The sequence below is a fragment of the Leptonychotes weddellii genome, chromosome 2, assembly GCF_054177405.1.
Source record: "Leptonychotes weddellii isolate Sample4059 chromosome 2, ASM5417740v2, whole genome shotgun sequence".
Lineage (NCBI taxonomy): Eukaryota > Metazoa > Chordata > Mammalia > Carnivora > Phocidae > Leptonychotes > Leptonychotes weddellii.
The window spans coordinates 42,224,441-42,237,209 of NC_138370.1; the positions used below are offsets into that span (position 1 = coordinate 42,224,441).

Below are 12,769 nucleotides of genomic sequence, written 5' to 3' on the forward strand. Positions count from 1 at the left end.
AATTGCTTTTCAGCTTCCTCTGCCTCTTTTTCTTTTTGTTTCTTTTCTTCTTCTCTTCTAGTTTTTATTTGATCTACTATTTCATTTAGTTTTTCTTGCACAGCTGTCACTAAAGTAAAGATCATCACCATACCAAGGTTTTCTTCTGCCTGTAATGCTAATAGTTTTAAAATGTCTGAGACATCATTATCTTCTAGATCTTCCTGGGAGAATATTTCATAAAGAGGAGCTTCATCTGGGTATTTTTCACTGTATGTAAACTTGAGGGTAGTCTGGACAGTTTCATCATTTTCTCCAGCCTCAGATGTCACAGTAATGGTGAAACTGGGTGGATTTTCTGATAATACTGTGAAGGAGTCGGGGTAAATGGACTCCAGAGCCTCCAGCTCATTGCGCTGCTCCTTGCCGTAATCTGTCATTGTGGCCCTCGCTACTGCCCATGGACCGCCCAGCCACCCAGGCGGTGCGCTGTAGCTGGAACCGCGGCCGTGCCAGGGGAGCGGGCAGCGGCCGGACGGGCGCAGGTGCAGAGTCCCCGGCTGGGAGGCTCGGGGCCCAAAGCCAGGCCGGGCCTGCTGAGCAACAGCCCCGCACGGGCCTCCGCCTGCTCTCTAGTCTCAGATGCATCTTATTGTTCTAGACCTACAGCAGTCGTTTTTTCCCCTTCATATTAAAACAGGATATGGACTTCCCCAAGTTATCTAGATTTGTACCCATCCAACAGCTAACTATCTAATCTTCTCTGCCCCTCCCTTACAAACATGGAAAGAATCAGGATTTAGGAAATGAACAATAATACCTAAAAAGGAATAAAGAATACATTTGTAACAATGGTTATGTACTTAGCTACTTGCCAAATAAGATTGTTAACGAATGACGGACTTAAAATCTTCCAATAGCTTTCCTCTACACATTAAAATAAAATCCAGGGGTGCCTGGGTGGTGCAGTTGGTTGGGCGTCTGACTCTTGGTTTCGGCTCACGTCGTGATCTCCGGGTTGTAAGACTGAGCCCAGAGCTCAGGGTTGTGAGATCGAGCTCCGTGCTCAGCATGGAGTCTGCTTGAGATTCTTTCTCCCTCTCCCTCTGCCCCTCCTGCTTGTGTTCTCTAAAATAAGTAAATCTTTAAAAGTAAAGTAAAATAAAATCCAAATTTCTCATCACGGTCTACAAAGTTCCATATGACCTGGCTCTGCTTATCTCATGGACACCCCTGCTGACTATACTCAGCATGCTGCAATCACAATGGCACTCTCTGCTCTTCTGAACATGGAATCATGAGCTGGGACTTTGCCTGTGGGTCACCACTGATTCTCTAATGCCTAGATGAGTGCTTGATACATAGTAGACCCTCATTAAAGAAATAACTAACATTTGCTGAGTAAATGAGTGACCATTTCTGTTCTATATCAGGCTACGGTAATTGGAAGTGGTGGAAAATCTCAGAATCCTAGAGATGAACCTAAAGACAGCAGGATCTTACAGAGGAACTTGCAATCCTAAATACTGGGACATGAAAAATCTAACTTTCATGAAGATTATCTGCAGAACATAAAGTTTCAGTTAAGCAAGATAAGCTCTAGAGATCTGCTATACAACACTGCACCTATAGTCAACAATAATGTATAGTACAAAAATTAAGAGGACGGATCTCATGTTAAGTATTCTTACCATAACAACAAAAATTAAAAAAAATAAAAGGATACATTAGAAACCAAAATTAGGAAGATTTAAAAACAACTGATGATACTCTGGATATATTATGAATTTGGGTTAAATAACCAAAAAACTGAGTTGTTAAAGAGATTTAGAATTACCTGGGGATGTGTGGTAAGTAAGGAGGATCCGGAAACATATGATACTTTCTCATAATGGGATTGGATAATCCAGTTGGAGCTTCCAAGGGCATAGCCTGAGCTTAGCGGAGTCACCTGGACTGCACCAAAAAGCTCCTAGAAAAGAACCACAGTAAGAATGTGTGATGAGCTTTCAGCAGTACAGTCACACCAGATAAGTCTTTGCAGGAAAAAAACCCAGAAATATCTTTATCCACTTAGATAAAGAAAATTTAAGGTAAAACAAAGTATAAAATAAAGCAAAAAAAACCAAAAACCAAAACAAAACAAAACAAAAAATGGAGACCATATGGTAGACCCAGAAAGCAATCCTAGTCTTTACTTGCCCCCTCTCTGAGTTTCAGCCACATGTACCACGACCCCAGGCCTGACTCATCAAAAGACAGAGAGAGACGATAGATGACCAGAAAGGCCAAAGAGAAAATTACCTGGGTTTTCTTTTTTTAAAGATTTTATTTATTTATTTGACAGAGAGAGACACAGCGAGAGCAGGAACACAAGCAGGGGGAGTGGGAGAGGGAGAAGCAGGCTTCCTGCCGAGCAGGGAGCCTGATGTGGGGCTCGATCCCAGGACCCTGGGATCATGACCCGAGCCGAAGGCAGATGCTTAACGACTGAGCCACCCAGGTGCCCCTTCTTTTTCTTTTTTTAGGCTAGGCATTAATCTCTTGGTCATTCTATACCGAGGGGCTCTGGGCACAAGTTAACAAAATGGGAACCCTTACTATCAGGTCAAAGTTCAAAACTTATACTTGACAAATTGCTTCTTGATCTGTTATATGCTGTTTCCTATTTCACCTGTCCAAAACCTATAAAGTTGCACCCACTATTCTGAAGTGAATAGAGTGAGATGTCTTTCTCCTGATCATTACAAGCTGGTCAAGAGAAGGCTAACTAATGCTGGGGAATGTGAGTGTTAGGAAAGAACACCAACAAGAACCTGGAGGATGGAGGATAATGACTGTCTGTCTTTTCACCTCATACTCGTACAAGATTCTCAGTGACTGAATGGCTAAAGAAAGGGAACTATAAGATCCTCCCAAAGGGTAACAATATGAATTGGAAGCATTCATGCATCACTTAAAATCATATTAACACTCACAATTTTCTGAGAATATCCCACCAGCTGGATTTTGCTAAGGGCAGAGTTCACCTCTTGCATCGTATAGCATCTTCTCCAGGTTGATACTTCCACTGCGTCCTTGAGTGGAGAAGGCAACAGCCTGTAAATGCATCACAATATCAACTTTTTATGTTATCGAGGATTCCTTTCAAGTAATTTGTCCATTTCATCTAAGTTGTCCAACTTACTGGCATAGAATTGTTTATAGGATTCCTTTATCATCATTTTTATTTCTGTAAGGTTGGTAGTACTGCCCCTCTTTCATTTCTGATTTTAGTAGTTTAAGTATTCTTTTTTTCGTCAATCTAGCTAAAAGGTTTGCTAGTTTTGTTGATCTTTAAAAAAAACACACACAACTTTTGTCTATTCTTTTTCTATTTTCTATTCTGTTTATCCAGCATATAGCTGGATATTGTGTTCTGGTTTTTTTTTTTTTTTTAAATCTAGACTGGTCATCTCTGCCATTTGGACTATTTAATCCATTCACATTTATTATTGATACAGTTGGATTATGTTTACCAATTTAATTTTGTTTTCTCTGTATCTAATGTTTTTTTTTGTTCCTCTGTCCCTCATTTACTACTTACCCTTTGATACTAAGTGAATATTTTCTGACGCAGCCTTTTAATTTCCTTCATGGTGTTTCACTATATTTTTCTGAGTTACTTCCTTAGTGGTTGTTCTAGGGCTTATCATATACATCTTAACACAGAGCATTTTTATATGACATTTCAAATTCTCTTTCCTGTTCATGAATGATAAATGAAATACACTTCATTCATGGGCCTGCAAAGCTATAGAAAAGGACTGAGTTAAACACAGTTGAGGCTTGGCATAAAGGAGGAAAATAAAACACAATTTGTGACTTTTCTGATCAGCATCAGGAGTATCCCTTAAAACAAGCAAACAAAACTCTGTTATTAGAAAAACACTGTGTCATTTGCTCTAACAGAATCAGGAATAGACCTGGGAGAGTGACTTCCCTGAGCTTCTCTGTTTAAATAGGTCAAGGAACTTCTGGTCAACTGAAAAGTGTGCATTAGCTCTGCTCTCTCTCCTGAAATACCACTGAACATAGTAAAGGGCTTCACACACACATACCCCTTCAAGACAAAGAGAATGAAAGAAGCAACAGCAACAGCATTTTAGAAAGTGGAAAGTAAAAAGACAAATAACTGACTTAGCAGACCCAGGAAAATTTAATTCAAATTAATTTATGCTGCAGAACCCATAAAAAGCTCAGCAATTTGAAACAATAGGCATGTCTGGAAGTGAGGTTGAAGGTGAGCCTAAAAACAAGGAGATTTTCTGGAAAAAAAAAAATACTGGTAAGAAATAGAACCTTCCAGTTCTCTTCACCTATTCCAGAGAGCTCAGCAAACTGTCTTTCCCCTCCCAGGCATGTTGCTAGAGGTTATTCTCTGGAGAAATTAAAAATGAAAGTCTAGACTAGGGGAAACCATCAACAACTAGCAGCAGCTTCGTTAATAAGCAGAAGTTTATATATCAGAGTAACAATTTTCTTCTCTTCATATGGCTCCCAGAACACTATCACTCAGGCTTATATCCTCCAGGGTAGGTGACTGAAAGAAACTTCTCTGAAAAATTTGATCTGCACCAAAGAAAAAAATCAACTAAAAGATACTGACACTGGAGGTTTCAGGATAAAATGGCTCACCAGATTACTTTATGGTAAAGTCTAGAATTCAACAAGACTTAACTCATGGCACACAGACTTTCTAATCAGTTTTTGACTGTCCAACTCCTAAACATGGGCCAATAACCAAGGATCACCATATACTTGAGGGAAGTCTCTAAAATGATAAAGGCCAAAACAAATGGAGGGAGGAGGAGAAGAAATAAATTCGTCTGGTAGAATAAAACTTTAAAAAATACTACCATTACTATCCTTAGAGAGATAAATAAGACTAAGAAATGAGAAGTGACTTCTATTAAAAAAAGAGGAGCATTAAGAGAATAAAAAAGCTCTTGGGCAAAGAAATATGACAGCACACAGACAACAAAAGCATGCCAACAAAACCTATCAAAATTTCAAAATAAGTTAAAAACATAAAAAAAATTATACAAGACACAAAAGAGCCACATAAAAATCAGAAGAGCTTCTAAACAAGGTGATAGAACTTAATAAAGAATTAGAAATTTGAAAAATCTTTTCAGAAATGAAGACTAATAGAAATATGAGTGGATAAACACACAACAGCTAACGCCATAAGAACAACACAGGAAGTAAAGATTAAATGCTAAAAAGAAATGAAGAGATAAAAAGAATTTGAAAGAAAGTGGCCGATAATGAAGACAGGCATGGAAGAAGCAACATACAGAGAACAGCAGTCCCTAACAGAAATCCAAGCAAGGGAACAGCGCAAATACTAAAAACTCTAATTGCTAAAATAAAAAGAGGCTTGAAATTACATACTGAAAGGACATACTGCATACCTGAGAACACTGACCCAGAAGAAGTAACACCAAATATATGCTGGGAAAATATTTACACATTTAAATAAACTTTTGGGCAGCGAGGCGAAAAGAGTGAATGACCTACAAGGGAAAAAATATGATACCAGAGTTTCAACAGCAATGCTGTTTTACTCAAAGAGAGTAAAATATTTAAGACATTCAAAGAAAGAAAATATAAGCCAAAGATTATACAATTAACAAAACTGACTTTCAAGACTTTCAAGCACAGATAAACAATTATTAACTTGAAAGAACTCAGGGAATATTGTTCTCATGATCCCATCCTGATACATCTTCTGAAGAATGAGCTTCAGATAACCTAAAGGACTATAGAAACATTGATACATCAGCTGGTAGTGAGCATTAAACATATAGTTATGTAGAAGTAAGACCAAATGAAGATTAAAAGAGAGAAAGGATAGTATGTAATGGCTGTATGTTCTGATAATATAAATGTAATAGGAGCATGAAAAAAAAAAAAGGGAAGGAAACACATATGCTCTTTCCTCCAAATGATGACTTAGAAACAACGACCAAACCAGGAGTAACGAGCATTGTTAACAACCAGAATGGGAGCTTAAAGTTCCATTTCCCACTAAAAGAATACAGAGTTTTTTTAGAGAAATGGGTGATCCCAGATTTAGGGTAGGGAATGTACAAGAGGAGTCTTAAACATCCTGTTAAAGTACATAGCAAGGAAACAATCAAAGGGTACAAAGGTCACAATAAAAGGACACAGTGGACAGCACGAAGAGGCTCACTGTCCGAAGATGGGATAATCTGAGCTGCAAAAAAGACAGTATTGCAATGGGTCAAAATCCATGATATATGTGTCAGTGTGGGTTGTAATTAGATTGGGACACAGAGAGGGGCTTTTGCGTTATTGGAAATATTCTATTTTAGACCTGGTAGCAGTTATAAGGATGGTTGCTTTATAACAATTTATTAACTATATATTGTTTTTTTTTGTTTTATATTACAATAAAAAAGTTAATTTAAAAAATAAAAAATGTATGCCAAAATAAGAAATTATGACAGCAGAAATGAAAAACTCATGGATAGGTTGGGAGGTAAATAGAATTTCTCAGGCAAAAGAGCCAACAAAAACAAAGAGATGGAAGAGGACAGAAAAAAAAATCTGAGTTCCAGTCCAGGAGGTTAAACATCTAAGTAGTGAGCGTTCCGGAAAGAGAGAACCCAAAACATGAGGGAGAAAATTTTAAAACTAAACAGAAAATTTTTTTTGCCAAAACTGAAGTTCTTGATTTTTTAGACTGGGGGTCAGCAAACATGTTTTGTAAAAACCCACAGATGTTTAAGCTCTGTAGACCACAGTCTGTCACATCATTCAACTTAGCTGTATAATGCCATAGACAATACGTAAATGCATGAGTGTGGCTATGTACCAATAAAACTTTACTTATAACAACTGTGGCAGGCCAGATTTGGCCCATTAAACAGGGGCTTGGCCACAGTTGGAACCTCTGTTCTAGATGGTAAGGACCCACTAAGTACTCAGCACAGGAGTGAAAACTGTCCTTTATTAAGACACAGCATCATGAATTTAAGGAACAAGAGGATTCTTAAAGTTTCCACAGAGGAATAAGTGGGATACATAACAAAGATCTAGACTCAGAATAGTTCTGGACTTTTCAACGGTATTTGTGGAAGCTAGAGAAAATTGTATTAAATCTGGATTTCTATCCATTGGAGGGTGAGGGTAGAACAAAGGCATTTTAGACATGCAGGGTCTCAGAAAATTGACCTCCTGTGCACTCTTCCTCAGGATATGCCTGGCAAAATGAAGGAACGAACAAGATAAAGACCCAGGAAATGGAGGTTCCAACAGAAGATAGAGGTGAAGATATCTTCAGGATAATGGTGAAGGAAATCCTAAACTGAGAGCCAAGCAGCAAACCCAAGAGCAGCTGGGATCAGACTGGGGAAAGAGAGAAGGCTCTGGGAGAGGATTTCCAAGAAGATAAAATTGTTACAACACCCACTGAGTTTGAACATACTGAGGAGAGACCTGTACAAATGGCAGAGAGGTTGGGGATAAATTAGTAAGAAGTAGGGCGCCTGGGTGGCTCAGTTGGTTAAGCGACTGCCTTCGGCTCAGGTCATGATCCTGGAGTCCCGGGATCAAGTCCCGCATCGGGCTCCCTGCTCGGCAGGGAGTCTGCTTCTCCCTCGGACCCTCCCCCCTCTCATGTACTCTCTCTCATTCTCGCTCTCTCAAATGAATAAATAAATCTTTATAAAAAAAAAAAAAGAGAAAAAAATTAGTAAGAAGTACATAGGAAACTAAGCAAGTAAGCAAACAAAATCATCATCAACTCAAGGGAAAACAAAAAGTTGTGCAAGAAAGAAAAAATAATCCTAACAATGTTATGTGGCCAGTGAGTTGCATTTATACAGTCAAAATAATGAAAACACCGAACAGAGGTTTAGCTAACCTAGCATATAGATCACGTTGTTCCAATTCTCTTCATCTTTGTTTCTCCAGCAACAAAGTACTAATAATTCTCCTCTTTACCTTCTGCATAAACAGACACATGAACATTTTATTTCACTTATCTGTCCTATGTACACTGGATTGCTTTAGGTTTTACAATATTTATTCAATAAATATTTAGCCCTGACTATGGCCATAGCATTGAAGTCCTGTAAGGGATATAACAGGAACAACATAAAGGCCTCATAAGGAGCTTAAGTCTAGAAAATTTTTACAATGGTACAAGGCAATAAAGAGATGTCAAAAGCCATGAGTCATCCCTGCCTGCAGACTTGCCCTCCCTCACAGAAGAGTCTAAATGATATATTAAAAATGCAAATCTCAACACAAACACACACCTCCTCCCCTCCTTCACTTTAATGGCTTTCCATTAAATTCAGGATAAAATCCAAGGCTCTTAGCATGACTTTATAAGGCCCTTCTTTATCTGGGTCCTGCTTCAGCCTTTGTTCTATATACTGAGCTATAAACAGCTCTCTCGGTGCCAGGCTCCCTTGAGCACCTGGGGAGTAATGTACCCCGTCGTCTTCTTCAGATTTCATGTGGACAACACTTACTCCTTTAAAATCTAGACCACTTGTCACTTTTTCTCAGGGCTCGTGACAGCGGACAAGGCCAGGTGCACATCCTACGTGATCTTTGGGAACCTAGCCTGACTGTGTATCAGAGACAGGGAAGTGGCACAGAAGGCCCCTCTGGACGGCTACCGGTGGGGGCTGCTGATACCGCTTCTCTTCTCCTTCCACATCCCTGCTGACTCTCTGCCAATGGCTTGGAGGAAGGAGAGGTTTCTCTCCGAGGCACAGGATGGAAAAAAACAGGATTTACAGACTTGTCTGCATATAAATTCCAGTGTTAGCTCTTCACCTTTGAGCTCAGTTTACTCATTTGTGAAATAGGGAGAGCAGCACCTTTCTCTTAGAGTTGTTCTGTGAGAGGTAAATGACAAAATGTACGTGAGTGTCTGACACAGAACAGATGCTGAATAATGATAGTCTCTAACAGCTCCCCATCCCCCAGATGCAGCCACCACAGCTCCAGGAATATATGCAGTTTCCCACAATACCATGGTAAATAAACTTCAACCCAGGGTGAATTGCAGCAATGACTCTGAACTTGAGTGGCCCAAGCATTGCTCTACACGGTCTCAAGGAAAAACCTAAGCTACTCTCCTTCTTTAGTTCCTCCTTTAAATTCCTCAGGATCAGGAAGACCCATGGCTTGGCCCCCTAGAGCTGACCTTCATTAAAAATAAAGACTTCCTACTTTGGGCAGAAGGGTTTCTCAACTTTATGCCAGAGCTGGAAGGCTATTATGGGAGTGGCCTGAGAGGGTGGGGAGGAAGAAAAGTAACACTTGCAGCCCAACCACATCTTTCATCCTAGTTGAATTTGTGTTACACTGTCCTCAGCTTTGCCAAGCTGCTGCAACTGAGTCACCTCTGTTAGAGGTTGAGCAAAAAATCATACGCAAAGCTAGATTAGACTCTCTTCCCTTCCCTTCTCCCTTCCTTTTTCTTTTCTTTCCTTCCTTCCTTCCCTCCCTCCCTCCTTTTCTTTTCTTTCTCTCTCCCTTTCTTTTCTTTTAAAATTCTTGATTTAAATTTAATTTAGTTAACATATATACTGTATTATTAGTTTCAGGGGTAGAATTTAGTGATTTATCAGTTGCATATAAGACCCAGTGCTCATTATATCAAGTGCCCTCCTTAATGCCCATCACCCGATTACCCCTTCCCCACCCACCTCCCCTCCAGCACCCGTTTGTTTCATAGAGTTCAGTGTCTCTTATGGTTTGCCTCCCTATTTTCATCTTATTTTATTTTTCTTTCCCTTCCCCTATGTTCATCTGTTTTGTTTCTTAAATTCCACATATGAGTGAAATCATACATTTGTCTTTCTCTGACTGGATTATTTTGCTTAGCATAATACCCTCTAGTTCCACCCACATCATTGCAAATGGCAAGATTTTATTCTTTTTGATGGCTGAGTAATATTCCATTGTATATATTAGACCCACTTTCTTTACTATGCTCCTTCTTCCCGTCCCTTGACACCCAGTACTGCCATTACCCAAACAACACCTGGGCTTTACTTTCTTCCCTTGATGGCCCTCCCTTGCCCATCTAGGAAAATGTCCTACAAAAATTAAGCAGATTAAAATCTGGAGAAGTCTTTCTCAAAATGAGGCATTTGGCTAATGTTTCCACTCTCCGTTAGAGATTAAACAATCATATATTCAACCTCCAGAATAAGCCAGCAAATGCTCTGAGCCCTCGGTAAGGGAAAAAGGGAAGACCAAAGATGTGAAATGTTTACTACTTCAGTCTTCAACAGTCCAGAACCTACTTCTAGAGAAATTACTGGAGTGTTTCAGGTAGGGAAACAATTTCCCTAAGCCAAACAAAGGACTTGTGAAAAATTCAGATATATTTCAACTTGGATCTTTTATCATCTTCCCTTCAGGGTAAATGGCATAGAAATAATAAATTTATGTTCTGGAGAAACTAAAGAAATCATCTGTTTATAGAGAAACATTCATGATGATTTTTAACAACAGTTTAGTGTGAAGCATTGTTGGAGAGAACAGCCTTGTTATATGCATATCATATTACTCACATAGTATCTTTTCGCATTTTTGTATCCTCAGCACTGAGCGTGCCCAACACAAAAGACACTCAAAAGACAAAACATCTGTTCATTTGTTGCCCCAGGAAAAGTAGAAACAAGTGAGCCAATTATTATCAAGTTCTGTCTGCAGTGCACCAGTAAATCTGGCTAGAGGTGAACCCTATGACAGTGTATGAGGAGGTGAAAACTTTCGGGAGCCAGAAGAGGAAGGCTGTGCAGGTCCCAATGACTCTGGTCTCGAATCTGACCAACTCAGTGTAGGGTTTTGTGGCTGGCAGCTCCGGACATGGCTCTGAAGGATCCTCTTGTATTCACCCCTTTTGTGTGGTCCACTCCCCTTGAGGGGGCGCTGAACCTAGGGGTTTGCTGCTAGTGAAGAGAATATGACAAAAGTGAAGGGATGTCACTTCCAAGATTAGCTTACTAAAGACTGTGACTTCCATCTTGCCCATATTCTCTCTCTTGCCCTCTTGCTCACTCTGATGAAACTGCTGTGAGGTGCTCTGTGGAGAGGTCCACACACAGGGGCCTAAGGCAGGCTTCAATCCATCACCCCTGTGAGTGAATCCTTCCGAGGGGAGCTGGAGATAGCTGCAGCCCTTGTAGGAGACCCAGAATAGAAAACCCAGTGTTTTTTTAATAAGTTACACTTTTCTGGGCCATGTTCTAGTAGAGAAGCCATGTTTCAATACCTTAACTAAGTTTGGGCTTTCCTGAGGTCTCCTCAATGACATTTTTATAAACTCTAATTGTAGAACTTCTGCAGAAGGGTGTTCTTCGTATCCAATTTAACTCTGATTTTTGCTTATTTTCATTGCAATATTGAGCAATTCACTTAACCTTTTCTTCTCACCATATTTCTAAACTGAGGGTAAAATACTTCCTTCAGACTGTTGTGAGGACTACAGCAAATGAGTAATTATATGTGTGTATATATATATTATTATATATATGATAATCAGTGCTTTATGAAATTTGGCTTTTTAAAAAAGATTATTTATTTTAGAGAGAGAGAGCGTGAGTGGGGGAAAGGGCAGAAAGAGAGCAAGAGAAGCAGACTCCCCGCTAAGCACAGAGCCCAACACAGGGCTGGATCCCAGGACCCTGAGATCATGTCCTGAGCTGAAATCAAGAGTCGCCACTTACCCAGCTGAACCATCCAGGCGCCCCTGAAATTTAGCTTTTTTATGAAATTCAGTGACTTTAACATCCCCCCTAACTTTTATGCTTAAATTCTTTGAGTATCTTATTCTGGTAACTTATACTGACTACACTACTTTCAGATTTAAAACTAATTATTTGTCATTTCTCTATTTGGAAATATCCAGAGGTTTCATTTTTCATATAGGTTTGGTGCCAAAATTTTCACAATTTTGGTTAATTTCCTATCAGCTAGAGAAAAGATTTAAACTAGGAATTAGTCAAATATACTGCTGGCTTTTTCAAAAGACCAAAGTTTCAATATTCTTTTGTACAATGTTGATTTCCAATTCTTTTTTTTTTTTTTAAGATTTTATTTATTTATTTGACAGAGAGACACAGGGAAGAGAGGGAACACAAGTAGAGGGAGTGGGGGAGGGAGAAGCAGGCTTCCCGTGGAGCAGGGAGCCCGTTGTGGGGCCCGATCCCAGGACCCTGGGATCATGACCTGAGCCGAAGGCAGACGCTTAACGACTGAGCCACCCAGGCGCCCTTTGATTTCCAATTCTTTTCTCTCCTTCCTGGCGTGCACTGGCTGATTTTAACCAATCCAGTCACCTCTCAATCATCATCCCATGTTGCCATGTTTTTGCCCATACCCTTCCCTTAGAATCCTCTTTGAAACCCTACTTAATCCGCCAAGCCCAGGTTAAGTCTTGCCACTTAGTACATAATCTTTGCTTGACAAACTCCCTGGGGACTATGTCTTAAACTTTTTTGGGCCTTTTCCTGAAAACTTATCATGATGCCAGGCACTTGGCAGTTAACCAACAAATAAGTCGTCTGAATTCCCAATTTATACCCACAAATTCCTTTTGCTAACACCCTTTTCTTACTCCTTTGAGATATTTAGTCAGTTTGTCACTATTTCCTTCTATCTCCTAACGTTCTGTCTAACCTAGCTTTCCCTAAAATTCTGCTTATGCTTACTTGGGGCCATAATTATAGAGAGGCATTTACAGAGCCAT

The 12,769-nt window shown here is 39.7% G+C and overlaps 2 protein-coding genes across 3 annotated transcripts in view; both read right to left on the reverse strand.

The window, feature by feature from the left end:
- Positions 1–1,784, reverse strand: part of LOC145719120 (RWD domain-containing protein 1-like) — a 5,298-nt gene extending 3,514 nt beyond the window's left edge. The window contains exon 1 of the mRNA XM_081810642.1: positions 24–1,784. Within this exon, the coding sequence (XP_081666768.1) occupies positions 24–419 (396 nt within the window). The 5' untranslated portion in view covers positions 420–1,784. The remainder of the gene's footprint in view (positions 1–23) is intronic.
- The window catches only part of INTS9 (integrator complex subunit 9), a 106,218-nt gene that overhangs the window by 36,204 nt on the left and 57,245 nt on the right, over positions 1–12,769 (reverse strand). For both annotated transcript variants that reach the window (XM_081810617.1, XM_081810621.1), the window contains exons 7-8: positions 2,958–3,078; positions 1,817–1,951 (exon numbers count right to left, since the gene is read on the reverse strand). In XM_081810617.1, coding sequence (XP_081666743.1) covers positions 1,817–1,951; positions 2,958–3,078 — 256 coding nt within the window. The remainder of the gene's footprint in view (positions 1–1,816; positions 1,952–2,957; positions 3,079–12,769) is intronic.